At 41.7% G+C, this 27,982-nt stretch overlaps 1 protein-coding gene across 4 annotated transcripts; it reads left to right on the top strand.

The window, feature by feature from the left end:
* SCN3B (sodium voltage-gated channel beta subunit 3) lies at positions 1-27,982 on the top strand. 4 transcript variants are annotated; one of them, XM_069070094.1, is made up of 6 exons: positions 1-531; positions 777-917; positions 10,177-10,340; positions 13,127-13,352; positions 16,112-16,250; positions 20,406-27,982. In XM_069070094.1, exons 2-6 carry the CDS (start codon positions 863-865, stop codon positions 20,467-20,469), a joined length of 648 nt encoding a protein of 215 aa, XP_068926195.1. In that variant the 5' UTR covers positions 1-531; positions 777-862; the 3' UTR covers positions 20,470-27,982. The 4 variants fall into 4 exon arrangements, with proteins under 4 accessions (XP_068926195.1, XP_068926193.1, XP_068926196.1 ...); XM_069070092.1 differs by having other exon boundaries at positions 1-917; positions 20,406-20,479; positions 20,828-27,982; XM_069070095.1 differs by having other exon boundaries at positions 1-917; positions 20,828-27,982.

Here is a 27,982-nt window from a genome sequence, read left to right as displayed (position 1 = left end):
GTTAAGGCTGCGCATGTCAAGGCTGAGTGAACATTCCTGGATTAGGAGAGCTCAGAGCTGGGCAGCTCCTCAGACTACCTGTCACAAGGGGTCATCTAGCACCACTAGGGCGTGAAGACCGAGGGCGACTTGGATTCTTTCCTCTCTCCCGGTCCCGCCCACCTATCCTCCCTTCTCGCAGATCCCCAACTGAACCCTGAGCCTCCTCCTCTAACCCTAGCCACTCAGAACCTCCTGGGGATTAAAGAACCAGACGGACAAACAGAAGAGAAATTTCCAGCTCCGACGAGCAGCCCTGGTGTCTTCGAGGGCCAGGGCTACGCCGCTCCAAAGCTCTAACAGCGAGAACCTTTGGGCAAGGCAGATGAAACTGGAGCTCCCGGGGTGCCGACGAACCCAGTTAGAGCGGAGAGCTGTATCGTGGCGAGGTGTCATCGGAAAGCATGGAGCATTCCCGCCTATATGCTGAACTCCGAGGCTAAACCTAGAGAGAAAAGACTGGAGGGAACCGAGATTGGAGTTCAAGAGGAGGTGAGGAGGTACTGTCCGCGGTTCTGAACTAGGTCTTACTAGCCGAAGGTAGAAAAAATTTCCGATTTGCTGAACCACTCCTTAGAAATAAGAACCAATCCACGAGGGGGCGGGAGGATTTGGGGGTGGGTGGGGGAGGCAAAGGGGCTGCTGCCTTTGAAAAGCGCCAGAAGCTGCACCAACGTGTTGAAATCTGCCTCAAAAAGTGTTCCCAGCAATCCGACTGTCTGAGCTTTTCTCCTAAGGGAGTTCATCCTTGGAGGTTTCCTCGAAAGAAGGGGTGCAGTCCTTTTCGGAGAGAAACGCTTTATCAGGCCGGAGTCTGAAAAAGATGCCTGCTCTCAGTAGCTTGTTTTCTCTGGCTTCCCTCATGCTCATCTGCTGGGGTAAGTATCGACTCCCTGCCGTGCTAGACTCAGATAACTGTAATAACACTGACAATAATAACAAGTATTAATAATATTAATGATAGCAGTGAATATTGACTGAGCCCCGTTTATGTATCTCTGCCAGATGAAAAAATCCTCATTCTTGAGGATGGGGGATGGAGGCTTTTTTTTTCTCTTATCTCCACTAGTGGGTTTCCATTGCCTCACAATTCCTTTACCATTCTAGGAGGGTTTTCTTTTCCTCTCTGGAAAGGAAAAAAAAAAAACATGTCCATCGCCCAAATTACATTAGTGATGGTAATTTCACAACTATCTCTTTCCTAATAAATAGCCAATCCTTTTGAAAATATGGCTAGGTAGCCAAATTTACATAACTTTTTTAAGATGTGTGTGTATATCATCAATGGATGCCTTCTATTCATTTGGACAAAAATTGCATTCAGTATGTATGTTTACCTACTCTATAATGTATGTATATACAGGTATATATGTGGTCTGTACTACATATGTATATGGCACATGGATGCAGTCGCTGAATGAAAAGATACCATCCATTGATGCAGCTGCCTACTTCTAAGGAAGGCTGAAAAAGATGGTGAAAAAGATATTTTTGCTGTAGGTGTTAAATAAACTGGAAAAAATGCAAAATAGCATTTACTTTCCTGGATACCTGAAGATGAGTTTCTAGCATCTTTATAGTGAATAAGATTTTGCATTAGAGTATTATAAAACTATATAGTTGAGTCACAACTGTCCATTCTGAGATTCTATGGTGGCTTTCATAATTTTCCTGAGCCTCCTTCTACTACCCAGTGGAGTGCTGAATAGTCTATTCTAGGACTGATCTAGAAAGGAGTCTGAATTGGGCTTGGAATTATCTGTATCTAAAAATGTGTTGTTGCTTACCCAAATGTGTCTCTCTGCCTGGGTGCCTCTGAATTCTTAAGCCAAACAGTAACAATTATTGGATCATGTACTGTTTAGTTTATTTATGCTGACACTTCCCTGAATTAGAACTGATCATGAGCAGTTGGCTGGAAGGATAAAACTATCCCCTTGTGTTGAAGCCAGGTATGTTGAACTGTGTTTCCCTGAATGGCATGAAGCTTTCTTTGCTGTAGCAGTAGCTGACATGCTGACAGGAATAGCCTCTCTGCCTTTGTATTTCTTTGTCAGGTCTCCAGTGTTGACCCTGCCTGCCAGCACTATATGGCTGCTCATGTGAGCTGAGGCAGAGCTGAGTTTTCTTTCGAACAAAATGCTTGATGAGGCAGAGAGGAAACAGTCTAGGCAAGAGGAAAAGGCAGAATCAGAGCCAGCCCAGAGGGCAGGCACACTGCCATCGATCCCCAGTAGAATAGACCTAAGGCTAGAGGTGGAACAGACACAATAGGCTGATGATGATCTCACCTGCCTTGATGGTTTAAGACTGAGAATTTGTTTGGGGATCTTAGGGCTTCAAAAGAGAGGCTTGGGCACGATGAAAAATGCTGGCTGTTGCTGAAATAGCTACATGCTGAGAAGAAAACCCTGTGGAGCAAATGTACCTGCTACAACCATTTCTGCTCACCCTGAGTCAAATCATTTTACTGCCTTGTAAACTGTACAATGATTTACCAAACTGAAGCACTGAGGAGGTGTGGTTTGGGGAAATCCTGACTGCAGGATCCCAGTGAAAGCTTCACCTCAAAACATTTCATTTCATTTGCATGTGGGCTCCAGCAGGAGTATTGTCACCTTAGATGAGATGAGTGACCTCTTCCCTAGTTGGCTTTTCCCATAAAGCTCGATATAAATGGGAAAGGGCCCCTTTCCTTAATTTGCTGCATGTTTCTGTGAAGAAGAAAGGACCCTTTATCAGGCATAATTTCTCCCAGCTGGTCTCTGGTAAAATAACAAAACAAGCAATTGTTGTTTATAAAATTCCATTTCGAATTCTGTTTTCCTCCTCTACTTTGTTGACCCCTTTCACTTGTAGAAGTCTGGTAGCCCCATGTTTCCATCTGGCTGCCCCAAAACCTCACTGCAGCCCCTCACAAAGGCCTGTCTTCCTAGGTATCAGCCCATATGTGGAATCTTTTCTTTTAATCTCTTTCTGTCAAAACAGATCTGTCTTATGATTTATCTCTTCATGGTCCTGTGAGGTAATAAACTGCATAATTTAGAATCATAGAATATTATAATAATCCTTAGAAATTATCTAGAGCTAATTTTATAGTTGAAAAAACTGTGGATTAAGGTAGTGAGCTGACTTGCCCAAGGATAGTTAATTAGTGGCATAAGCAGAACCAGAATTCAGTCTCCTGACTCCCATTCTAGTGCTCTTTCAACTGTCCTATCATTGTATCAGTAAACAAACATTTATTAGGTACTTATGAAGCACCAGCATTGTTCTAAGTGCTGGGGAGAAAGGCAAAAATAAAGTGAATCCTGCCCTCAAGGAACTTATATTCTCATGAAAGAGGCAACATGCACAAGTTGTATGTACAAGATATATACAGTGTAAATGGAAGGTTACCTCAGAGGGAAAGTTCTAGCAGTGAAAAAGACTTTGAAAAGACTGGAAAATGTGGGATTTCAGCTTAGACTTTCAGGCTAGAGAAGCCAGTATGAGGAGGTAAGAAGGGAGGATAATCCAGGCATGGGAGATAGCCAACTAAAAGGCACAGAGTCAGGAGACAGAAAAGCAAGTGACTGTCTCTTATTGTCTCTCATTTGATTAATTAATTCATACTGTGGTGTTGTGTGATGGCTTATAAAAGTCAATAGTGGGCGGCTAGGTGGCAAAGTGAGTAAAGTGCCGGCCCTGGAGTCAGGAGGACCCGAGTTCGGTTCTGGCCTCAGACACTTAAGACCCCCCCCCCCCCCCACACACACACACACACAAACTAGCTGTGCAACCTTGGGCAAGTTACTTAACCCCAATTGCCCTCCAAAAGGCAAAAAAAAAAGTCAATGGTGACAAGGTTTTATCAATGCTATGTAATATTTACATTTTAATTAGGGCTTTTAATACTAAACCTGAAAGGAGGCAATACTATGGAAAAGACAGTAAAGATAGATATTTTGGGGGTGCCATACAGGAAGCCATACACTCTACTTAAGGTTAGTTTTTTACCTTCATAAAGTGACTTCATCAGTAGCATCCATATGGCATTTCCCCCATTCTTGGGACTTTACTCCAGTGATTAGGAAGATCAACAAGCATTTATTAAGCACCAAGTACTACACTAAGTGCTGGAGATGGAAATACAAGCCGAAATTAAAGTCTTTGCCCTCAAGGTTTTTGCGTTCTAATGGAGAAAGGCAACACATAAAATCGAATTGAGGGGGTGAAGATAAGGCAACTAGTTGCATGGGGACATGGTAGCAAAGCCCAGAGAGTGAAACATACCTGGTCTGGGTCCTTTCTCAAAATGCAGTTTCCAGAAGAAACTCACCAGTGGAAGAAGGATACCCTAGGGGCAGGAGTAGAAGGCTTCTGAAGCAAGGTTTCAAATAAATCAAAGATTTCAGTACTGAAACTTAGGGCAGTAGATGGTCAAGTGATTTGTTCAAGGTCAAGTAATTTGTTCAAGGTCACTCACTGAAGAGCTCATAGGATTAAGATCAAGAAGAAAATTTAGAGATTACCTAATCCAACCACTTAATTTTATAGATCAGAAAATAGAGGCCCAGAAAGAGGAAGCAAATTGTCCAAGGTCCCACAAATTTTAAGAAGAATGAGGATTTAAAACCAGGTTCTATGATTTCAAATCCATTTCTGTTTAGACTGTAGTGAGATCTACAACTTTGCTTATATTTGCTGTATACCCACAGGTATACAGATTAGTATTGGATGTAATGAAGGTATAGCAAAGGGGATAGTGGCACAATCATCCCCTCATAAATGGGTATGAGAAACAGACCAACATATATAGGAAGACATAAGAAGCACATGAACAAGGACAATGCATGTACTATAAATGGTAAAACATCAGAATAGGGAATTTATGATAGACGGAGGGAGAGACAACTGGATAGTTCAGTTGGACAGAAAATTTCATAATGATGTCTTTTCTAAGCTCTCAATCTTTCCTGATGCCTAGCAAAATGCTCTTTATTATTTATTTGTGTGATTGAGTAAGCACTAAATACATTTTTACTGAATGAATGAAGTTTCTAGGACAGTCTTTCATCTGATTTCTATGTATCCAGGCTGAGTTCAACCTAGAGAAGTGAAGCAATGAGATATATTTGGTTTACAATTAGGCCTCCAGCACTACATACTCAGAGATGATATAGGTCTTTTCTCAGAATGATGTTTTTAATATGTAAAATAAAGTAATAGGATCACAAAGGAAATTAACTATATTAAAATACAGTTATCAAAATATTTTTTATAAAAGTAAGTTCTTGAGCCCAAGGTCAAGAATTTCTGACCTAGACAAGGACAATTAAAGTAAGCATCAAAATTCTATGCTCTGATACCTTAACTTATCCCCTTTAACTGGGGTGGGGGCATTTCTTTATTGAACCAGTCAGTCTTAGGCTTTAGTTTAAGAGTGGACAAAGTCTTTGATCAGTTTAAATATCTTTGAAAGTCATTTAGATGAGGTGCGGCCAGGTGTCGCAATGAGTAAGAGTCCAGCCCTAGCGGAGAGACCTGGGATCACTCTCGCCTCAGATACTTGGCACCCACACAAAAATAACTGGCCGTGTAACCTTGAGCAAGTTACTTAACCCTGATTGCTTAAAAAAAAAAGTCATTTAGATGAATTGGACTGCCCAGGGAAGTATATCTGGATTGTATGAGGAAACTTGGTCATTCCCCATGAGTTGTCTATAAAATATTGAGCCAACTTGGAACTGAGAGATTCAAGTGAGTGGAGAGCCAAATGAGAATCCCATAAAAAGGAATCACTTGGGGAATAGGAGAAGAGACCCAGTGTTAGGCTTGATCTTGGTAGTCTCTGTCCCCATCCCCATCACTTGGCCAGAAAAAGACTCCAGATTACCATTGGATTTAGATTTTTCATCAGAATCCTAGAAGTACCCCTCTCCCCTAGCAATAGCTAGCAGCAGTGTTTTCATGTAGATTGAAGACTGTCCAGGAATGCCTCAGAAAAACTAATCTGTACCTAAGGGGAACATCTTGAACACTATAGCAAAAGCACTTAGAGTAGCTATGTTACCCTCTTTAAGACACATGGGCTATAAGCTTGAGCCCACTCTACCATGGTCTGTGAATGTGTGAGAGAATTTGTCGCAGACCTTTTGGGGGTTCTTTTGTATCAAAGATGCCACCATAGCAAATACCTAAAAACTAATTAAATTGAGTGAGGAAGCACAAGTAGGGGACTTGTGAACTGTGGTAATACAAAACCATCTCTAGTCCCTTAGGGTCTTCTCTAACCAAGGAGGGAAATGTGGCTACCTTTTGGGGGAATTGACCTAGCAGTGCAAATGGGGTTGAGAGAGTGGCTCTAGATCGTATGCTACATTAGTCAAAGAAAAAGATGAAATGAAAAACAATTTTACATTCTGTGCTTCATCACTGTTTCCACTTTGAGCACATCACCACTAAACTGACTACTTACTTATTAATTTGGATTTTTCCTCAAGACTGAGTCCTACATCTGTTCTCTCTGTGCTAACAACTGACATTCCAGAAATGGAATTAATTTTTTTTAAAAGGCAATAAGATTATATTATAATGGGAAGGGGGTGGGGCAGAGGTCTTGTTTCAGGTATAGTTGAACTGAATGATCTCTGAGTTCCCCCTTCAATTCTTAGATTTTATGATTTCATGAACACCTTGTTCCCAATTTCAGCCTCTGCACAATCTTGACTTTGTTCCAGAAAAGTATCAAGACTGCTTTTAAAACTCAGTTCTTCCATGAAAACTTTACTGAGCTGATCAAGATCCAATCACTCTGTCTACTACAGCAGTGGCCCATATACAAAATCTGTATCATTTAATCAGTCAACAAGGATTTATTAAACAATTACTAAGTACATGTATTCTGGTAATTCAGTGTCCTTGTACACTGACAGATTGAACAGTCCAAGGGGGGGAAAAATTGACTAACAATTAGAATGAAGCGATTTAAAGAGTCAAACAGTTGATTTTATGAAAAGAAGGTATTAATGCACTATTGAAAGTGTTGCAAAGTTAGTTCCGTGACTTTTAACTCATTATTAATATACATAGTATACATCTCAAAACAATCATTATTATTAAATGAAATTTTAAATGTTTTATATAAATGAGACCCATAATCACTGAAAGGAGCTGAGGCTGACTATCCACACAGGAATAATAAAATAAATGAAGAATGCACAGACTATGATATTTATTTGAAGGGATAATCTATAGAGCTCAACAACCAGTACATGTAGCCTAAGCAAACACTGCAAATAGACAATTAACTGAACCCAAAACTGAATGAGATGAGGAAAGCAGATTGCATTGCCTTGTGGAAATAGTGCTGCCTTTTTTTTAATGACCTCAAACTTCTCCCTCATCTTTTAATACTAATATTCTGGTGATGTTGTATTGCTCTGAATCATGGAACACTGCATTCTCCAAAGAACTGAAATTGAGAATAATCCAAGGGACAATAATAAGTTGTTCAGTGAGTATCAGCAGGCTGCAACATCTAACCAAAGTGGAATTATATGGGTAAAGTAGCATCATCAGAGAAGTGTTTGACCATAAAAAAGATGGATTGTGGATATAGCAAGAGGGAGGGATAACTAATGGGAAATCTAAATGCTCCATTGCTATTCACAAAATTATCAGAAGAGTGCACATTTAGCACACTGGATAAATTTCCTGCCATAGACATTTGGGAAGATAAGTAAGAGTAATATAGGATGGACAGGCATGGATGTGTTGGAATCTCCATGGCATCTAACCTAGGGGAGATGTGTGTATGTGTGTGTTTTTGCATGTGTATGTATTTTTAAATAGATAAAAACATTTTAGAGAGGCAGCTAGATGGCATAGAGACGATAGAGCACCAGCTCTGGAGTCAGGAAGACCTGAGTTCAAATCCAATCTCAGATATTTGCTAGCTTCGTGCCCCTGGGCAAGTCACTTAACCCCGATTACCTCCCTTTAAAAAAAAAAGACCATATTAAATATACAATATATTTGTATATAAATTTGTCATAAATATGTATGTGTATATATTAGCATTATTATCCTTCTAACTTCCTTTTCAGTATAAAACCCTTTTAATAAGATTGGTAAACTTTAGGCACATATTCTAAATAACTCTTATTAGGTGTATTCCATCCCTGTCCAGATGATGTCATTGCTATATTTTAAGCCATGGTCCAAAAATTCAAATCCCATTCTCAGATATCACCTTTTAAACCAGATATTCACTTCCCAAATATAGCTTTCTTTCTGAAACTTTTACCTTTACTTAACACCACCTGTGCTGATAAAGTCTTAATTTTTTTTTGAGGGAGGAAGGCAAGGCAGTTGGGGTTAAGTGACTTGCCCAAGGTCACACAGCTAGTTGTGTCAAGTTTGGATTCGAACTCAGGTCCTCTTGATTCCAGGAACAGCACAGCATTCACTGAGCCACCTAGCTGCCCCAAGTCTTATATATATATTTTGCCTTTTGGAGGGCAATTGGGGTTAAGTAACTTGCCCAAGGTTACGCAGCTAGATTTGTGTGTGTGTGGGGGGGGTGGGGAGTGTTAAGTGTCTGAGGCCAGAACCAAACTCTGGTCCTCCTGACTCTGGGGCTGCCCCTGGGTCTTATATTTTTTGCCTGTGATTTAATCTATAGCAGTGCTTTCAAGATTTTCCTCTGGTAATATCTGTGCTCATGCCTATCACTAGAGTCATCCAATCTGACAAGTCTTGGGAGGTTCTTTGGATCCATGACCCCATGACCAAGAAAAACTGTAGACTTCATTATTTTTGTTATCAGGTCATAAAATAGCTGCTACATTGTACCATTAGTATCCCCTTACTTTCTTCATCTTCAAACTTTCTTTTTATTCCTTCCCTTCCATTATATTCTGCCACCTTGCACCTCTCCATGCAGGTTAGAATGGCCACCTTCCACAAAGGTTAGGATGGAGAGGTGGAGAAAGGAACAGGAAAGGGAAACAGGATCAAAGAGGCAAAGTCACTTTTTTTAAAGAAATGCTTCATTCTCTCTTATAGCCTGAGAAGTGAAGAGGCATTTTCTGAGTTCACCTTACCTTCTTTTCTACTAGGGAGACCTATATTTGAACTGTATTTGAACATAGGTGACAATCACTTACTTAGCCAATGCAAAAGGGCAAATACTGTTCACTCTGTTCAAGTGAGCACACTGAGAGCCACATCTAAATTTTTTCCCCTGCCTGATGGACTTCCTTCTTCTCCCTAAGCCATTCCCCTTCTGTTTTTCTTTCTCTTCCTCCAGGCCTCTTCCTCTTTCTTCTCTTTCCTCTTTTTGCCCCTTCAATGCAGATCCTTCTCCTTTCTGCTCCTCTTTCTTCTTGAATCCTTTTCCTGCTAGAGTCTTTATCCTTTGGCTCTCATCCTTCTTCAACTTCCAGTCTCCCTTTGACTTCTTCTTGAATCCTCCCAAATTTCCATCCCCAAATTCAGTCTCTGGCATGCTTCAGAATTCCCAAACTCCCCAAATTTCCTCCACCATTTCTTCTTTCTCCTCTACGTCCTTCAACTAGAATTCTTTTCCCATTCTTTCTTCTACTAAACCTTTCTTTAAAGAATGAAATAAAGGCAAAGTCATTTAACCTCTCTTACCCTCAGTTTCCTCATCTGTAAAATTGTGATAATGCTTTAATAAAACTTGTACTATACACCTTGGAGGGTAGTTGTGACCTTAGTATTTTGTAAACCATATCAGTATTACAGAAAACCCTCCTTGTACCTAACAGACATTCAACTGTACGATAGACCTTACCAAGGTAAGGGAAGATTGAGGGATGTTTTATTATAACCATTTTGAATATTATTCCTGAAGATAATGAACACCATGAGGGCAGAGATAAAAAATTCAGTCATACATAATTTTATCTGCTCTGCACCTAGCATCATGCTCTGCACATAGTCAGTACTTTAATGTTTTGTTAAATGTTGGGGTTGCCTTTGAATCTCTCCTACTTTCCCTAGTCTTTGTTTCATCATTTTATGTTCTTTATCTCTCTGTTCCCTCCCTCCCCTCTTCTCTGGTCTCCCTTCCCAATGCCTCTCTTATACCCTACCCTCCTAAATACCCTGCTCCCTGTCCTTCTCCAGTCCATGTCTGCTATCCAGTCTGCGTGGAAGTCCCTTCTGAGACAGAAGCTGTCCAGGGCAAACAGATGAAACTCCGGTGCATCTCCTGCATGAAGAGAGAAGAAGTGACAGCCAGCACTGTAGTGGAATGGTTTTACAGGCCGGAGGGCGGTAAAGATTTCCTTGTATGTACAGCCACTGGCTCTTCTGTTACTTTTGCTGACTTCTGGAGGGAAGACAGTTCCATACCCTTAGTCCTCCCTCTGTGGTGAATTGACAGCTTTGGTGCAGTTCGGCCTCAGAGAAAGGCACTGTAGGCAACAAGATCTCAAGGGTCTGGGGTGATGAGTAGCTTGGATCCTTGAAATCCACAGTGAATTCCCAAGCTTCATCATTAGCCCATCGTTTCATCTTCCTCTCCAGTCATAATGGGTTTGTGTATTTATAGGCCTTACAACAATTCAGTGATGTAATTACTTCAAATACTTTCATTTTACAAATGAGAAACAGTAGGGTCAAAGAGGTCTATTTGGGTGGTAAATATCAGAGCCAAGGCTAGAACCCTTGATAAAAGTCTTTCATCTTCAACTCCAACATGTGTTCTGCTGTACTATCCTTCCTCTCATAATTGCACCCCACTCCTACCCCAGCAAGCAGTTAAATAGAATTTCAATCTTTTTGAACTTCACCTCCTCTCGCTGGCCTTCCCCTCCAGTATTTGAGGCCTTAAAAAGAAAGCTGGATTCTCATCTGTATGACACAAAGACAGATAAAATAAATGACCTTTCAAGGACTCTCCTAGTGCAGAGGTTCTTTGTCCCTTCTACTCTCCTTTTCCCATTGCCAATCAACTTGTCCCTTGCTTCCTAACCTACATCTAGGATCTACAAGCAATTTCCTCCAGGAGATGCTAGGTGCTGCAGTTGCTAGTGTTTGGACTTGGAGTGAGGAAGACCTGAATTTAAATCCTGCCTCCAGCATTTACCAACTGGGTGACCTTGGGCAAGCCACTTAATCTCTTTCAGCCTCAGTGTCCTCATCTGCAAAACAGAACTACCCAATCTGAAGCCCTTAGCAAATCATAAAGCATTATATAAATGCTATTATGATTACTTTCAACTACTTCAGCTTGCAGACAAACTAGAATTGTGTCAGATCCCAACCTTCTCTATTTAGACTCATAGAATGCTAAAGTTGGAAGACTAATTCAATGGGAAAATTTGGGATTCACCCAAGAGGGGAAGGCTCAATGTCACACAGCCTGCTAAGAGCAGAGTCAGGATTGGAGCTCGGGCTCTTGATTGCTCTTTCCACACTTTCCCATGTAAAACAGACTAATTAAGTCAGGGAAAAGGATTGAAAAGTACTCTACAAACTCCTCAATATTACTCATACTTACTGTGATAGAGGGAAAAAATTTCTGCTGTCATAAGGTGGGATGTGACCAATGCCAAGGAATTTTTCCTTGTAAAGATTACAAAATGCTGATTTTCCACAGGCTAATTTGTTTGCAACTCTGAAGTACAAAAGTTCACGCTAACCTAGAAAGATCTAGGGAGAACTGTGTCCAACAGTGATTCGCTAAGAATCTGTAATATGTACCTTGTACCTGACTAATACAGAATGGTCAGTTGGGGACAAAGTCCAAATACCTGGTCAAGGGAAACAAAATACCTAGAACACTGATACCATATTTCTTTCCCCGTATGTCTGAGCAACTGAGCAATATACCAATATCTTAGGACTCGACAGATGAGGGGCTGGGAATGGTAACAAGTATTTTTCAAACCTTCTCAACTTAATAGGGAACTGTAGGTCTAGAGCAGTGGTTCTTAAGGTATTTTTTGTATGAGTCATAGATCCCCTTGGCAGTCTGGTGAAGCCTTTTGTCTCAGTAGAATAATGTTTTTAAATGCATAAAATAAAATACATAGGATTACAAAGGAAACTAATTACATTGATGTGTTTTCTTCTCCCCATTCAAGTTCAGAGAACAATTGAAATCTTTCCACAGATCCTTTAGGAATATGTGGAGCTCAGGTTAAGAACCACTGAGGTAGAAGGAGAAGTGCCTTGGGGATCAGAGAGTGGTAGAACTTTGGAGCTGCCATCATCTTCCAGGCAATGGACCCAATTTTACACATAATAGATGACAACCTCCCTGCCCCAAGTGAAAGAACCTCAGATTGTCCCACATCCTTTTGCATGGAGGATCAGCTTTGACAATCAAGGAGTTAAGCTGTAGGACCCCTAAAGGCCTACAGATGGGCCTATTACTAAAGGCTTCAAGTGAAGGCTGGGTGACCAATTGTTCAATGTGATGTCCAAAGGATTCTGGTTTGGGCTGGACCAGATGGTCCCTGAGGTCCCTTCCAACTCTGAATTCTGTAAAAACTCTGTTGGTCTTCACCTCTTCCTATCCATCCAGCCACATTCACCATGTACCCCATTTATGTTTCCAACTTTTTTCCTTTCATTACTAGAGGTCAGGGTGACACGATAGAAAAAGTGATGGATTTGGAGTCCAAGAAAATGAGTTTAAACTCTAGCTCTGCTGCTTAATACTTGTGTGACCTTGGATATAATCTCTTTGAGTCTCAATATTTTTTCTTTAAAATTTAGGAGTTGGACTAGAAGGTTCCAAAGATCCTTTGCAACTCTGAATCTATAGTCTTATTCCCCCTGTTTTTTTTAATACCCTTCTTTCCTCAATCTTCCCTCTCCCACTCCATCCCCAACTTCTGGCCTTTTTCTCCCACCTCCTTCCTTTGTTCTTCTCTTTCCTCTCCTGCTGCCTTTTCTCACCTGCCTTTGCCCTAGTCTTCTCTACTTTTTTCCATTCTCTCTGCCTTCTCCTTTTCCTTGCTACCCATTTCTCTTCTACCCATCTACATCTGCTCCTTCATGCCCTCATCCTCACTCCATATCTGTCCCCTCTGGACCTCTTTCCTCTTTCTCTCTCTGATTTCAGATCTATGAGTTTAGAAATGGCCACCAGGAAGTTGAAAGCCCCTTCCAAGGCCGCCTGCAGTGGAATGGGAGCAAAGACCTACAGGATGTCTCCCTCACTGTGCTCAATGTAACACTGAATGACTCTGGTATCTACACCTGCAATGTCTCCCGGGAATTTGAATTTGACTCACATCGTCCCTTTGTGAAGACCACAAGGCTCATCCCCCTCAAAGTCACTGAGGAAGGTAAGGTCAGAGCACAGGTCTCCACAAGGGGATCCTTCATGAAGGGAGGCAGCTGGTAGGATCCCAGTTCGTGAAATTCTATGAAAAGCTTAAAAACTAGAAAAAGAGAACTGTCTCAAAATATAACCAGTATACCAGACTTCTTCAATGACCCCATTATTCAGCTCATAAAGTTGGCTTTCTGATCCTTTCCCTTACTATTGCCTTCTCTCCCACCATCCTCTGCCAAGAAGGGGGAAGCTGCCAGCTGGAAGGTTAGATATAGATTGATTTTAGCCTGTTCCCCAGGCTCATATCTTCAGAAAAGAAGGCTGGCCAGCCATTGGTTTGAATACAAACCAAAATAGCAATAACTCTCTGGTATCTATTGGAACTATCATTCTTTCAAGATTCCCAATGCCTCCTCTCTTTCTTCTGGATCACTGACTTTTGGGGCTAGGAATATATATACTTAAGAAGCCATTTAAGGGGTAGCTAGGTAGCACAGTGAATAGAGCACCAGCCCTGGAGTCAGGAGGATCTGAGTTCAAATTCGGCCTCAGACACTTAACACAAAAACTAGCCATGTGACCTTGAGCAAGTCACTTAACTCCAATTGCCCTACCTTCCCCCTCCAAAAAGAAAAAAGAAAAAAAAAGCCATTTGGTCCATCCTCCAGGGACTTTAGGCAGGTAGACTACCTCTCCCCTCTAAATCATTCCCAGAGTAATGGTTCCTTAGTCTTTCTTTTAAAATATCCAGAAAAAAAATCTTCTAAAACCTCCCTTAGTGATGCATTGACATTTATAACACACTTCTTTTAGCTGGTAAGCTCTCCCAATAGTCTAACCCAAACCTCTTCTACTACAATGTATGTGTTCTCTTGTCCTACCTGGAAACAGAGAACAATTTCTCGGTCATTAAAAAAACTGCCTTCGCTTACCAAAAGACTGATATGCAGGTCCCTCTCAGTCCTCTCTTTCTTAGACTAAATCACAATTCCCTTTCCTTTAGTTTGCCAGAGATAGCCTATCCCTAACCTCCTCCAGGGTTATCATTACCCCTGAATGGAGAAACAGGATGATGAAGGGATAAGGAGTGTGAGGGAAGGATGAAAGGACCAGTCCGAATAACTTCAGGACTGCTTCTAGAAATAAAACCCAGGAATCCTGACTCTGTAAACCCACCACTTTCTCTGCTGATAAAAAAAAATAAAAAACACAACTTTATAGAGCTCTTTAAGGTTTACAAATCACTTTCCTTACAATAATCCTGGGTAAGCTTTGCCCAGGATTAGGTAACAATTGATACCCAACAATTGTTGGTAGCCAACAATTGATAAATAAGACAACTGAGGTGATATGACATGTCCTTGAATACATGAACCAAGTATGAGAGCTTGGATAGGAAATGAGGTCTTAGAGTCCTAGGTTCAATGTTCCTTCCATTATACTAAAAGTTATTTAGATTTTACACTTTCCTGAATAGAGCGGTGGTCCCTGCTGGTCAGTAGACTTAAGGGAGAAAGACAGATAAAAGTAAATTTACAATCTGACCGATCCAGAAAGTACCAGGATTCTTTTTCATGTTTTTAACACATGTGCTAACTCCCTGGGGAGGGGTAGCCAGCTCCCTCTGCTGGTGCCATGGCAGAAATGCTGGACAAGTGATTATCATGGGCAGCCAATCAGGCTCAGCCTCCTGTCCTTTATTTATTTGTTTGTTTGTTTGTTTGTTTTTGGCTCTTCTGTCATGGGAATTCCTCTGGAGACCCACACATGGAAGGAATCATCCTGAACCAAAGCAAATATTCAAACAGACAAAAGTCTGAACAGAGTACTCAGCTCTACAATCACTGGATTATCATGCTGAATGAAAAGCCTGTTCTCCCCCTTCAGTGGCCACCTCACAATTTAGACACTTTCCCAAGCGTTCACCCTTCTTATTGTCTCCTGGTTGACTAAATGGGCTCCATACTTACAAACTGTCCCTCCTTTCCTTTTTTCTCCCTTGATCCTTTAATCCTTCCTTGGGATCCTCAATGCCTGGCTCCCTGGAGGAAAGTGATCATGGAGTCCTAGCGGGCAAAGAGACCTTGGACGTAGAGCAGTCTAAGCCCCTGCCCAGTTTATGAATAGGGATTCACATTTAAGTGATCTTGAGGAGTGGCCCAAGAAAGCTTAGGGTAGTGGGAAGAGAACATGGAGGCAGAGGACTTGGATTCCCAGTTCTACTACTTGTGTTACATTAAGCAAGTCAATTCACCTTTGTGAGTCTCAATTTCCTTATCTGTTAAATGAAGGGAGTTGAACTACGAGAACTCTAAGGTCACTAACAACTCTATGATCCTAGCATTGTTAGAGGCCCAAAGAATACAGGATCCAAACATAGACAACAGATACTTCAGTAGCCATGCCCGTCTGCCTCCATCAATTTAATACAAGTAAAAGTGAAAGGGAATAGAAAGGGGAACCAATTTATTTCTATTAATAACATTTGTCTGGCTCTCATTAGACTATTTTATAACTTCCAATACTCCTTGGATGTGTATTTATCTTCATGACTGATTTCATCCCCTGCCTTCCAGGTTGCCCTTAAAATCAGTCCCTGTATAACTAACTCCTAACTCCCTTGGTTCTTATATATCATAACGTATGTTGTTATATATAATATATATTATATATATATAATATATATATATATCTATTATTATATCTTATATATGTTAAGTGTCCTGAGCCAGACAGATTGGTTTCACCAGTATCTTCTGCCTTCCTTAGCTGGAGAGGACTTCACCTCCGTGGTCTCAGAAATTATGATGTACATCCTGCTGGTCTTCCTCACTTTGTGGCTACTCATCGAGATGATTTATTGTTACAGGAAGGTTTCCAAGGCTGAGGAGGCAGCTCAAGAAAATGCGTAAGTCCTTTGATGCCCAAGACCATCGCCTCTCACTGGGGACCACAGGTGTGGCTTGGGAGAACCATGCCTGAGGGCAGGAGGCTCAATCTTGTATTGTAACTGAACTTGGACAAACCTTAAAAAACAAAACAAAACTCACCTTCTAGTTTTTCCAGGTTGAAACAATCCAGACAAACATGTTTTGGAATTGTTTGGGGGCATAATCAGACAGTATAGGGAGGGAAAAGAGTTTAAGTCTGATCCTTCTTCAATATTTCAGTATTAAATGTGAAGATGCATTACATGCAAAACCTTAAGCAAGTGAGTATGTGGTCAACTCTCAATTATCCACACTAATGGAGGCATATGAACAGAAGTCTCCAAATATGGTCAGAGATATGATCATTCTGATTCTGACTGGGACACCAAAGGAAATTATATTGGGAAGGAAGAGTCATTCTCCATGTGTTCGATGTCAAAGAGTTAGGAAGATGCCCTAAACATCTTTTCTTTTCTTCCCTTAACAAGGTGCCCTAGAGCTAGAATCCCAAGCATATATCTAAACTTACTGTGAACCTAGTGCCAATGCCATCCCTCGGAATAATGAGTTTCCCAAGTTTACTTTTTATGGTGCAAAGGAGGTGTTCTGTTTATTTGTCCTTTTATTTAAAAAAAGACACAATCTCTTTCAAGCTTGAAGGAAGACCTTAGTTGTAGTGTCCCAGGATTTGGAAAACAATCCATCTCTGTCATGATTCTGTAGATTTCAATCAGGTCCCCAAATAACACAATCTCAGAATTGACAATGACCGTGGAGAGGTCATATGGTCCAACCGCTACGTAGAAGATCACCCTTCTTTGCAATATCCCAACAAGGGGGAGGTCATCCAACTTCTTCTGGAAGCCTTCTAGGGACAAGGAATTCACTGTCTTTTGAGATCGCCCATTTCATTTCTGAATAACTTTTAATGCTACGATGGTCTTCTTTATACTAAGCTGATATTTCTTTCCCTGTAACTTCCCCTTCTACTTTCTAATTCTAGTTTTCCCCTCTTAGGCCAATATCATAATCATTCCTAATCCTGCTTCTTTGGAATAGCCTTTCAAATGCTTATAGTCAGAGATCATACTCCCTACAAAGATTCTCTAAAGTCAAAGGATCTGGGGTCCATGAACCTATATTTTAAAATTTGGTAACTATTTCAAAACACTTCCTCTGTAACACTATTTATTTTATTCAGTTAAAAACATTATTCTAAGAAGGAGTCAAAGGTTAACAACCTCTGATCTAGGCTAAAAACACTTCAATCTCCTGAGTGTGACCTTTGTAGTATGTTCTTAAAGCAAAACCAGATAAGAAAATAGATGCAGAGCAGAAGGAACTTTAGAGGCTAACTAGTCTCACCCCATCCTTTTCCAGATGCACAAACTAAGGCCTAAGGTCAGTGCTATGGCATATCAGTAGCAAGTATCAGAGGGCTCTGACTCTAGAGTTGGTCCTCCCCTGGAAGGCAGGGGGGGAAATCAGTCATGAAGATAAAAAACATCCAAGGAGTACTGGAAGTCATAAAACAGTCTAACAAGAGCCAGACAAATGTTATTAATAGTAATATCCTGGTTCTCCTTTCTATTCCCTTTCCCTTTTACTTGTATTAAATTGATGGAGGCAGACAGAGGCAGGAGCATGGCTACTGAAGTATCTGTTGTCCATGTTTGGATCCTCTATTCTTTGGTCCTCTAATAATGCTCCATCGAGGGGTGGCCAGGTAGCACAGCGAGTAAGAGCACCAGCTCCAGTGTTGAGAAGACCTGGAGATCGAATCCCGGCCTCAGACACTTAGCACCCACCCAGAAACACCTGGCCGTGTAACCTTGAGCAAGTTACTTAACCCCAATTGCTTAGGGGCAGCCAGGTGGCTCAGTGAGTGGGAGCGCCGGCTCCAGTGTCGGGATGACCTGGATCAAATCCGGGCTCAGATACTCAGCACCACACCCAGAAATAACTGGCCGTGTAACCTTGAGCAAGTTACTTAACCCCAACTGCTTTATAAAAAAAAAAAATGCCCCATTGCCTTCTATGGCTGATTGACAAACAGAATTTATATTACAACATTTCATGTGTGCTAATTCAATTCAACCAAATCTTGAGCAACTTTTTAGAGCAGACAAAGTTTCCTGATATTATAGGTGTGAGAAATGAGTTTTGCAGATGAGGAAAGTGAGGCTCAGAGAGATTTCATAATTTGCAGAAGGCCCAATAGCTGTGTCAGAGGTAGAATGAAGTCTCATATCTTCCTGACTCCAGAAAGGTTCAATCATGGTGTAGTGTAGAGTATTGGACCCAGAATCAGGGAACCCGGGCTTAACTTCTACCTCTGACACTTGGTAGCCAGATGATCATGTGAAAATCACTTATACCCTCTGAACTTCTGTTTCCTCATCTGTAAAATGGGGATAATAAGATCTATAGTACTTACCTCCCAAGGTTATTTTTTTTTTGTGAGACTCACGTGAAATAACCTATATAAAACCCTTTATAGTGGTGCAGTGAATAGAGCACCGGCCCTGGAATCAGGAGGACCTGAGTTCAAATCTGAACTCAGACATGTAACACACACACACACACACACAAAAAAAAAACCTAGCCATGTCACCTTGGGCAAGTCACTTAACCCCAACTGCTCTCCAAAAAGGAAAAAAAAAACCTTTACAAACCTTAAAGCTTTGTATAAATATTAGTTATTAATATAATGATGGTATCACATGGATTTTGTGAGGTCAGTAAATGTTTATTGGACTTTGGGATGGATTTGGCTACTTATAGATGTGTAAAAGGCTTACAATATATTTATGTGGATGGCAATTAGGGTTCACAAAACTTAAGAAGAATGCAGCCACACAAAGAAGGTCTGATTTAATGGGAACTGGGGGTGGGGGCAGAGGACTACCTAGTTTTCCCATTGTGACCCACTCAGAGAAGTTCTTTATTCTTCATTCCCTGCTAGAGATGGCATTGCCTTCTAGAATAATGCAAAGTATCAGGTTAAAATGAGTCACTGAAAATGAACTTGCAGTAACAGACTTACTATATTAACCTGCATTTGTTTTGTCTTACATTTCCTAAGTTAAGAGAGGTGATTGCAATCTTTCGTTTAAAAGGTTTCCCCCTTGTCTAGATTTGAAAAGAAAAGTATAGGAGATAATGGGTAGTGTTAATTAGTACTTTTCTAATCTATTTTCCCTGATGATGTCTTTAAAAACTTTAAGCAATACATAGAAGCTTCATGGATAATCTGGAGCTGACAGTTGATCATTCTAAAGTTAACAGTTCATGGATGTTGTGGCCTATCTATCTTGAAAACAAGATTTTGACTCCTTTCCATTAATCCCTTTGGAACACCACTGCATCAATCAAGGAGGACTGGTCAAGTGATCTTGGGGGACAATGTGCATGGATGAGCTTATGTTTGGAAAGTTGCCAACCAGAATATGACAAAATCACTGCCCTTTAAAATTCAAAAGGACCCTGGAGATCACCTAGTTCAATTCCTTCATTTTACAGATAAGGAAATTAAGATCCAGAGAGATGAAGGGACTTGCCCATGGAGTGACACACCTGGTGACTATTAACCAGGTGCTCTAAGGGCAGGTGAGGAACCTACCCATCAGGAAAAAGCTTTCTTATTCCTTGAGTGATTTACAAGAACCCCCTGGACTCTGTTGAATTCATTGTTAAGGAAATGGAGGGTAATCATTGTAACCTAAGGTCACAGTAGAAGATGGGCAGCCACAACTGGAGCTCTCATCCTCTGAGTGCCAACCTGTTGCTTAACCTTGTCCCAAAAGTCAATCTTTCAGCTTTTTTCTACATAGCCACCCCAAGAAGTAAAAATGGAATTGAAGAGAGGGGAAGAGTGTACCAGTTTCCAGTCATTTGGTGAGGGTTGAATATAGGAAACCCAACCCCAGAAACCTTCATAATAATTCTCATTGAATCAGTGGTCCTGTCTCTAAAGTCATCATCTCTTTTCTCCTCCCTCAAAAACATAAGGAAAGGGCAAGTCTGTCCTATAGAAATTCTGACCCCCTAGACCTTGCCTCCTTCCCCTTCATTCCTCTTTTAATTCTGGAGACTTCAGGGGCTGACCCTCTCCCCTGCCTCTCCTCCCCCAGGTCTGACTACCTCGCCATTCCATCAGAGAACAAGGAGAATTCGTCAGTGCCAGTGGAGGAATAGGAGAAATGGGGTATGGCTTGCAGTCATGAACTAAGAGTTGAGGATGGACCGTGGCAGAGAGAGGGTGGGATATAATCTGGGCTTTATCTCCATCCCACCTACAAATAACCACATACAAAAGGCAAGGATCCCCAAGTCGGAAGGCATAAATCACCTTCCCTTGGTCTCATATATGCCTCTGCTCGATCCCCATCCTCAGTATTCTATCCCAGGGTGATAAGTAGGGGATCAGGGAGCCTTTTAAAAATGCCCCCCTCCATGACCACTTTGCCATGGCTCTCTATATAACACACTTTGCAACATAGCTTTGGACTTGGGTTTGGTGGGAGTTCATGATGAACTGCTCTGTCATCGGTAGGTGGTCTGATGTCTGACGGGCCCAGATTCTTCAATATGGATGATGTCAACAACTTCTGGACGGGACCCAGGGACTATCACTGTTTTCATCTATTCATCAATCATCAGGCTTTGCTCTGTGGCTCCACTCTGAGCTCCACACACTGAAGGATACCTACTTTGATGGCTAAGTCAAGGGCCTACCATCCCACTCTGGGCTCTGTCTTTCCCCAGCCTAATCTCATGGCACTATAATAGTAGATAAGACTCCCTTTGCTCCGCATGGCTTTGTATAATGCTGGTAGCATTTCCTCTTCCTCTGCTCCTTCATTACTGTTTACCTGGGTCGGGCCACCGTGCACTGCTGGACAAGAAGGAACATTGTCAGCTCTTCTGCTTTCCCCTCACTTCCCCCAGATCAAATTGGATCTGGTCCCTTTCTACCTCTGGATGAGAAAGGGCATCATGTGGTTGGCTCTAATGTCCTAGCAGAAGCAGTGCATTTCTCCTATCCCAGGAGTGATCCAAACAAGCCCAGTCTAAAGAGTAGCATGAACTTAAATTCCTTGGAGAGGCATTTCTGAATCTCCTAGACCATTAGGTTTGGCTTCAGAACAGAGTAGCTTGTCTGTACCACACAGGTCTGAAAGAAAGGGCAGTGTATGTTAGAATATCTTCTGGAACCTTGAGTCTTAGGTCTGGATCTCATCTTATTCCTTGGCCCTAGGCTTTGTCCAGTCATTTCCTAAGTAGTGGTTAGGACTATTTAATAAGGGTTCCTCTTGGCAATATTATCCTTGATATGTCACTTACCCTATCTTTGGTCTTCCTAATAAAAGTCCAGAGGACTGGGAAGAGGGCTGACAGCAGAGACTAGTAGCAATTTTAGTAGCTTTTTAAAGTCAGGTACCTCATTCCCTGACCTGGTTGGGAAAATATGCCGATTTCTCAACTTCCCCTGGTTTTTTCCCACAATGGGATTTGGAACAATCCGCCCTTCTCTTGATATGGAGAAACAGTAGGGAATGTTGTTTGGGTTTTTTTTCCTGAGTACTGTGATTGATGACCTTTTATGCCCCCCCCAAGCACTTTTGTGGGACAGTGTTGTTTTACCCAGGACTGTGAATGTTCAAAGAGTAGCAAAGACTTGTATGGGATCACAGAGCACTTTGAGGTGAAATAGAATGAGTATGGGTGAGTTGACTAGTGCTTCCTTGGAAGGTTTTCATTTGTGTGGAAAGTACAGAACTAGGCATTGTGGTGATCACACCCCCATCATTGTTTGGAGGATGTGCAAGGGTTATTGACCACTCCTGAAGACTCCAATTATAAGTAGCGTCAATTCTTCAATAAACACAGAATGGATGAAAACAGTGGGAAATGGGTTGGCTTAGGGTATACTGGAATAAGGACTTCCCATTTTTACTTTTTTTTTTTTGGAGAGGGGAAGGCAGGGCAGTTGGGGTTAAGTGACTTGCCCAAGGTCACACAGCTAGTGAATGTTAATCTGAGGCCAGATTTGAGCTCAGGTCCTCCTGACTCCAGGGCTAGTGCTCTATTCACTGCACCACCTAGCTGCCCCCCATTTTTACATTTTTATGGCACTGGAACAAGTCTCAGGGGTTCAATCACTCCTTCCCTAAATATTGTCAAAATGGAAAAAAATGGTCTAAGATCATAGAATCATAGGATTTAGAACTAAAGGGAACCTTAGAGATCTCCTATATACCAGTCACCCTCATTTTACAGATGAGAAGACTAGGAGGCACAGAGTGGTTCAGTGATTCTGGACATGGCAGTTATACCCAGTATAATGGTATAAAGGTGGAAGAACAGAATAGTGGATCTCTTAAGATTCCTTCTAGTAATCTGTGAGGCTCCCTCATAGATAAAAATAAGCTCTTGCCTTCTAGTTATTCTACTCCTAGGGAAAATAAAACAGATCAGATAGGAAAAGCTTGGCCAAAACAAAAAACAAACAAAAAAACTCCAAACAAAAACCTCAAGTGTAAAGTGTTAAGTGGCTGGTCCCAAAGTGATTCTCATCTCCATCTAGTGGCCAGACAGGAGATCCTGGGGTAGTATTATCAGCCAAGGAGAGACTGCTAATGGCTTTTTCCCTTAGGGAGTTTTTTTTCTGGGTTTTTTTGGAGGACAGCACTGTTGGCATGGGGCCCCAACTGACTATCCCCTTTGTTATAACTTTGGAAGTTACTGCTCTAAAGTACTCCTCACACTCAGGAGTCAGACTTTCATGATATATCCTCTCACTGAGCTCAACCTTCTTCACATACATGATCTTTCATGAGGCCCCTCTCTGACCTTCAGATGAGAGGAGAGGATTTTTCTCCTCATTTGATGGATGGGAAAATAGACCCAGAGGAGTGCAATGTGTACCGTGAGTTGCCCACAAACTAAATATTTAGTGAATCAGTAGCAGACCCTCCAATGGTCTATTAACCTCCAGTCCAAGGATCTATCTAATAGACCATGCTTCCCCTTTGATATCAGTAGTAAGTAGTGGAGTGTGGAAACTCTAGGCCAGAATTTAGTTTCTGACAAAACAAAAAGACTGTGAGTGAATGTAATAGATGGTATTTATGTAGTGCTTTAAGGTTTATGAAACACTTGTTACAAAGATTATTTGATCCTCACAAAAATTCTGGGAGATAGGTGCTATGATTATCCTCATTTTATGGATGGAGAAACCAAGGCCCAGAGAAGTCACACAGCTATTAAATGTCTTAGGCTGAATTTGCACTCAAAGTCTTCCTGAGGTTAGGTGCAGTGCCCCACCTAACTGCCTAACATCTATGAAAAGGCCTTAGACTAAAAGGGTCAGGGTCTCCCATTGCATCCTGGGCCATCTCCACTCATCCTGATGAATATCTGACCACTGGACTCAGATGGCCTGAAGGAGAAAGTGAGGCTGGGGACCTTGCACAGCCCTCCCTCACTCAAATAAAAGTCAACTTCCAGTCGTGTCATCATTTCCCTGATGCCATGGGCCTCTTCGAGAATGAAGGACAAATACAACAGACAAGAAATCGATTCTCAAGCGTCAGTCTCAGTTCCTCAAGAACAAGTCATACTAAACTTATGAGACTGGATAAGCACTATGGTGCCTTTTGGCTCTGAATCTATGATCCTATGACTTATTTTTTGACAGATTTACTTAAACCAGGAAGATGGTAAAAATATGGCTTTATTGACAAAGCGTCTCCTTTTATTTGTGTGGAAAAGATGAAAATGTAGGCTAGACAATAGCTCAGTCAGATAGATTTGGAAAAGGTTGAAAGGTCAGAGGCAGAGAACAATCATTAAAGGTAATGGGTCTATGTCAGCTTGGAAGGATGTTTCCAGTCTTTGCTTGGCCTATTGCTAGCTAACATTTTTTAATAGATGGCTCAAATAAAGGCCCATTTATAAAATCTCAGGATGACACAAAGCTAGAAGGGAGGGATGCTTTGCATATAGGATAACGCTATCAAGATTCAAAAGAATCTTAACAAGCTGGAACAGTGGACTAGGAGTATTACCCTGAGGCTCAAAAAGTCATCTTCCCAAGTCCAGTGTGGCTAGAGGACAGCTCATCAGAAGATCTAGGGAATTTTCAAGAGTTGCCAGTTCACTACCAGTTACTAGTGTGATCTAGGGCCCTATTTAGTGCATCCATACACAGTGTCCAAGTCCAGGGAAGTGATAGTCTTTGTATTCTCTGCCTAGATCAATGCCACATCAAGAATATCATGCTCAGTTCTATGCACCACATTTTAAGAAGGAAACTGATAAACTAGAGAGCATTCAGGGGAGGGCAACTAGGATGGTGAAATTGATGTGTGAAAATCAGCTGAAGGAACTGGGGATAGAGAACCTGGAGAAAAAATTTGGGAGGTTTTTACCTTCAAGTATTTGAAGGTAGCTAGCATGTGAGTTTAACATTGTTGAGCTTGTCCCCAAAAGTTAGGAATGAGGAACAATGGGGTGGAACTTCCAGAGGGAAATCTAGGCTTGATGTCCTTAATGATAAGACCTATCCCCAAGTGGAATGGGCTGCCTAGGAAGGCTGTGGATTTCAAATGAGATATTTGTAAAGCACTTACCATAATGCCTGGCACTTGATAATTGCTTGTTCCTTTCCCCTCCCCGATTGGAGGACTTAATCAGGAAATGGAGATTCTTGATGGGAGATGGGTTGGATTGAATGACTTCTGGGATCTCTTGTCTCTAACATTCTGAACCTACTTGTCGTGTTCAGAAAAAGCTCCTCAATCCAATGCACACGATATTTCCTGGGTGGTTTGTAAAGCTGCTGGTGGTTCCAGCTTCATTCTTCATTCCTTTCATGTCTACTTTCCTCTCACTTCCCACTGATGCAAAATTAGTTTCTTTGTCCTATCCTATAAGAGGTAGGCTTCTCATTCAGCCTTTCCCCTTGCTTCTTTCCTCTCTGTTTTACCAATAAAATTCCTCTCCCCTTTTGCCCTTTCCCAGAGTTCTTTGTCCTCACTGCTTCCTGTTCCCTTCTCCACAGCATCTTTTGCTTCACTTTTGAGATCCTTGGCTCCTTCTTCCATTCCCCTGCTAACCCACATTATTCATGAACCCTACCATCCCCTGGGACCTCCCTACTCAAGATCTGCTTTGAAAATCCTCCTCTCCTAGGCTCCTCTCTCTAAGTCCTCCCCCATTTTATCTTCTACATTTGTCATAGGATTACAGGATTTAGAACTGAGTGGCACCTGAGAAATCATCTACCCTTCTCATTATCCTGAAGAGCCTGAGTGAGACCTAGAAGACTCTCCTAAGGTCACCTAGGTAACAACTAGCAGTCAGGAGCAGATCCTCAGGTCCTAGAGTTAATGTCCTCTTAGGCTGCCTTAGGGGAAGAGGGAATCCTGCTAGCCTCTGCTCTGATAAGACCATGCCTTGAATAGTGTGTTCAGTTCCAGGTTTCACATTTTAAGGAGGGCACTGATAAAAGTTGGAGAGTATCCAGAGAAAGGCAGCTAGGATTGTGAGGGGCTCTAAGATTATCACTGGAGGTTCAGTTTGAGGAACTGAGGTTGGTTAATCTGGTGCACAAAAGGCTCGGGAGGGGTGGGGGGAGGGCACAAAAGCCGTCTCATTTTTTGCTTGGCCCAGAGGGAATTTACGGAGACAGATTTCAGCAGAATGTAAGGGGAAAAATTCCTGGCAATAAGAGCTATCTCAAGGTACACAGCACATGCTCTGGTGTAGGAAGCTTGGTAGTGCAGCGGACTGAATGCTGGATTTAGCAGTCAGGAAGATTTGCATTCAAATCCTGCCTCTGACACTTCCTGTGTAGCCTTGGGCAGGTCACTTAATTTCTCTCAGCCTCAGTTTCCTCATTCGTAAAGTGAAGATGATAATAAAAGCACCTACCTCAGAGTTGTTGTGTGAATCAAACAAGGATAATTCATGTAAAGAGCTTTGCAAACCTAAAAGTGTTATATAAATGTCAGCTATCATTAGTGAGTCACACATTATTAGAGGCCTTCATGAGAAGCAGGATGGGAAAACTGCAAGGATTCTTAATTGGGTATGGGATGAACTAGTTGGCCTCTGGGACCCCTCCAACATGCAATTCAGTCCCTCTAAATCTGGTATCCTTTCCATTATGCTGTGCTGACCTTTTAGGAATCTCTGATAAACTTCATGTCTATGGCCATTCTCTTTTACGTGAACTCAATAGAGCAGAGTAAGCACCAGCCACTTCAAGCCCTTACCCAACCATCCCTACTTCTGTTCCCTGCCCCCAACAGATCCAAGGGCAAATTTCACTGCCCCATAAACTTTGCCTGTTATGGGGCTGATTTTTAAAGGGCTCAAGAAAGTTCTTAAGGGCTAGCTTGTTCATCATCCTCAGCATCCTATCCACTAATCCAGTGTGTTAAACTGTTTCCCATGGGTATGTCCTCACACCCAAGATTAGTTTGGCCTTCAAGGTTGATCCCATTGCCTAACTTGGTCATGAATTTAACTGTTCAACTTGACAATACCAAGGCTGTGATTCCTGGAACTCTCCAGTCAGCACTTCGCTATGACCCAACTCAAACCCCTAGTAGAGTAACTCCCAACAGGTCATGACTGAAACTCTAGGTCATTTTGCCACCCCTCTTCCCTCATTCTGCCAGTTTTTAATCCATTTAGGGGCATTAATCCTCAAACTATTTATCCTATCCAAGTTTTTGGTCTCTTCCTGCATTTGAGACTGCCTAGCAATACAGAGAGAAAAGGACTTGTTTATAGCCCCTAGATGATTTGTGCAAATTTTTGTGAAGGTTGGTGTGATTATGAGAAAAGGTATAAGCCTCCCACTCCCTCTCCTTTCTGAGCTTTCTACCTTCCTAACTAAACCAGAGCACTAGTCAAGAAGGAGACATCTTTTCAGTCAGTGAACCTGCCTTTTGTTAGGTACATAGCATGCTATGTTTACTAGAAGCTGTAATCAGAGATGAAAAGCTTCCAATGGTTTATTTAGTCCCTACAGGTCCCTCACCCTCTTTCCTGATACAGCATGTTAGTAGACAGAAGTGATCTGTCTTTGAAAATGGCTACATAATTCATGGACTCCTGCCATCAGCAAGCATCTTGGGCTGTTTGTCCTTTTTCTAAATACACTCTAATAACTAGAGATTTTAGCCAATGTCTGGAGGATGGCAGATCCCTAACCATTCCCCATCCCTTTGTAGGGGGAGAATTTTCTCCATTTCATTGAACCTGCAGTAAAACATTGTATGACAAACACTTCCTAAGCCAGTCTCTGAGGGGTGGACTTGTTCACTGATAAGGTTTATGATCTATGAGCCATCTGACCTTCAGTGGCAATGATTCCCAGGGCCGTCACTTGGTATATGCTTCATTTAGTATATGTGGCAGGTAGGGTGTGGGAGAACAGAGGGGAACGTGTTTATGTATTTGTAGGATGATGTCAACCACTCACAGACCTTTATAGTCTTAAAAAAATGGTATTTTTCCATTTTAGTCTTCCTTATGTTGCTGTTTCTTCTCACAGCTGACCTGTTTCTTACTTCTGTCTAGCAATGTTGTCCCGAGCCATCCCAGCTTACACAACCTGACACCATCCTCAGTGTACATAATGTTTTTAAGTCCACTCCCTGTTCAATCAAATAAAGGTGTCTCTTAAAAAACA

Source organism: Petaurus breviceps, unplaced genomic scaffold (genome assembly GCF_028583685.1).
Source record: "Petaurus breviceps papuanus isolate PSGF00001 unplaced genomic scaffold, PetGlider_PUasm1.0 90804, whole genome shotgun sequence".
Classification (NCBI taxonomy): domain Eukaryota; kingdom Metazoa; phylum Chordata; class Mammalia; order Diprotodontia; family Petauridae; genus Petaurus; species Petaurus breviceps.
Note: the sequence above shows the minus strand (reverse complement) of the source record. Positions and strands in the feature narration are given on the sequence as shown.

What these genes read in the sequence shown, in the direction of transcription:
- SCN3B (XM_069070094.1), top strand. Translation starts at nt 863, where the DNA reads ATGCCTGCTCTCAGTAGCTTGTTTTCTCTGGCTTCCCTCATGCTCATC. An exon ending in CCTCATGCTCATCTGCTGGG is followed by an intron (nt 918 to 10,176) that starts GTAAGTATCGAC and finishes GTCCTTCTCCAG; the next exon opens with TCCATGTCTGCTATCCAGTC. An exon ending in GAGGCAGCTCAAGAAAATGC is followed by an intron (nt 16,251 to 20,405) that starts GTAAGTCCTTTG and finishes CTCCTCCCCCAG; the next exon opens with GTCTGACTACCTCGCCATTC.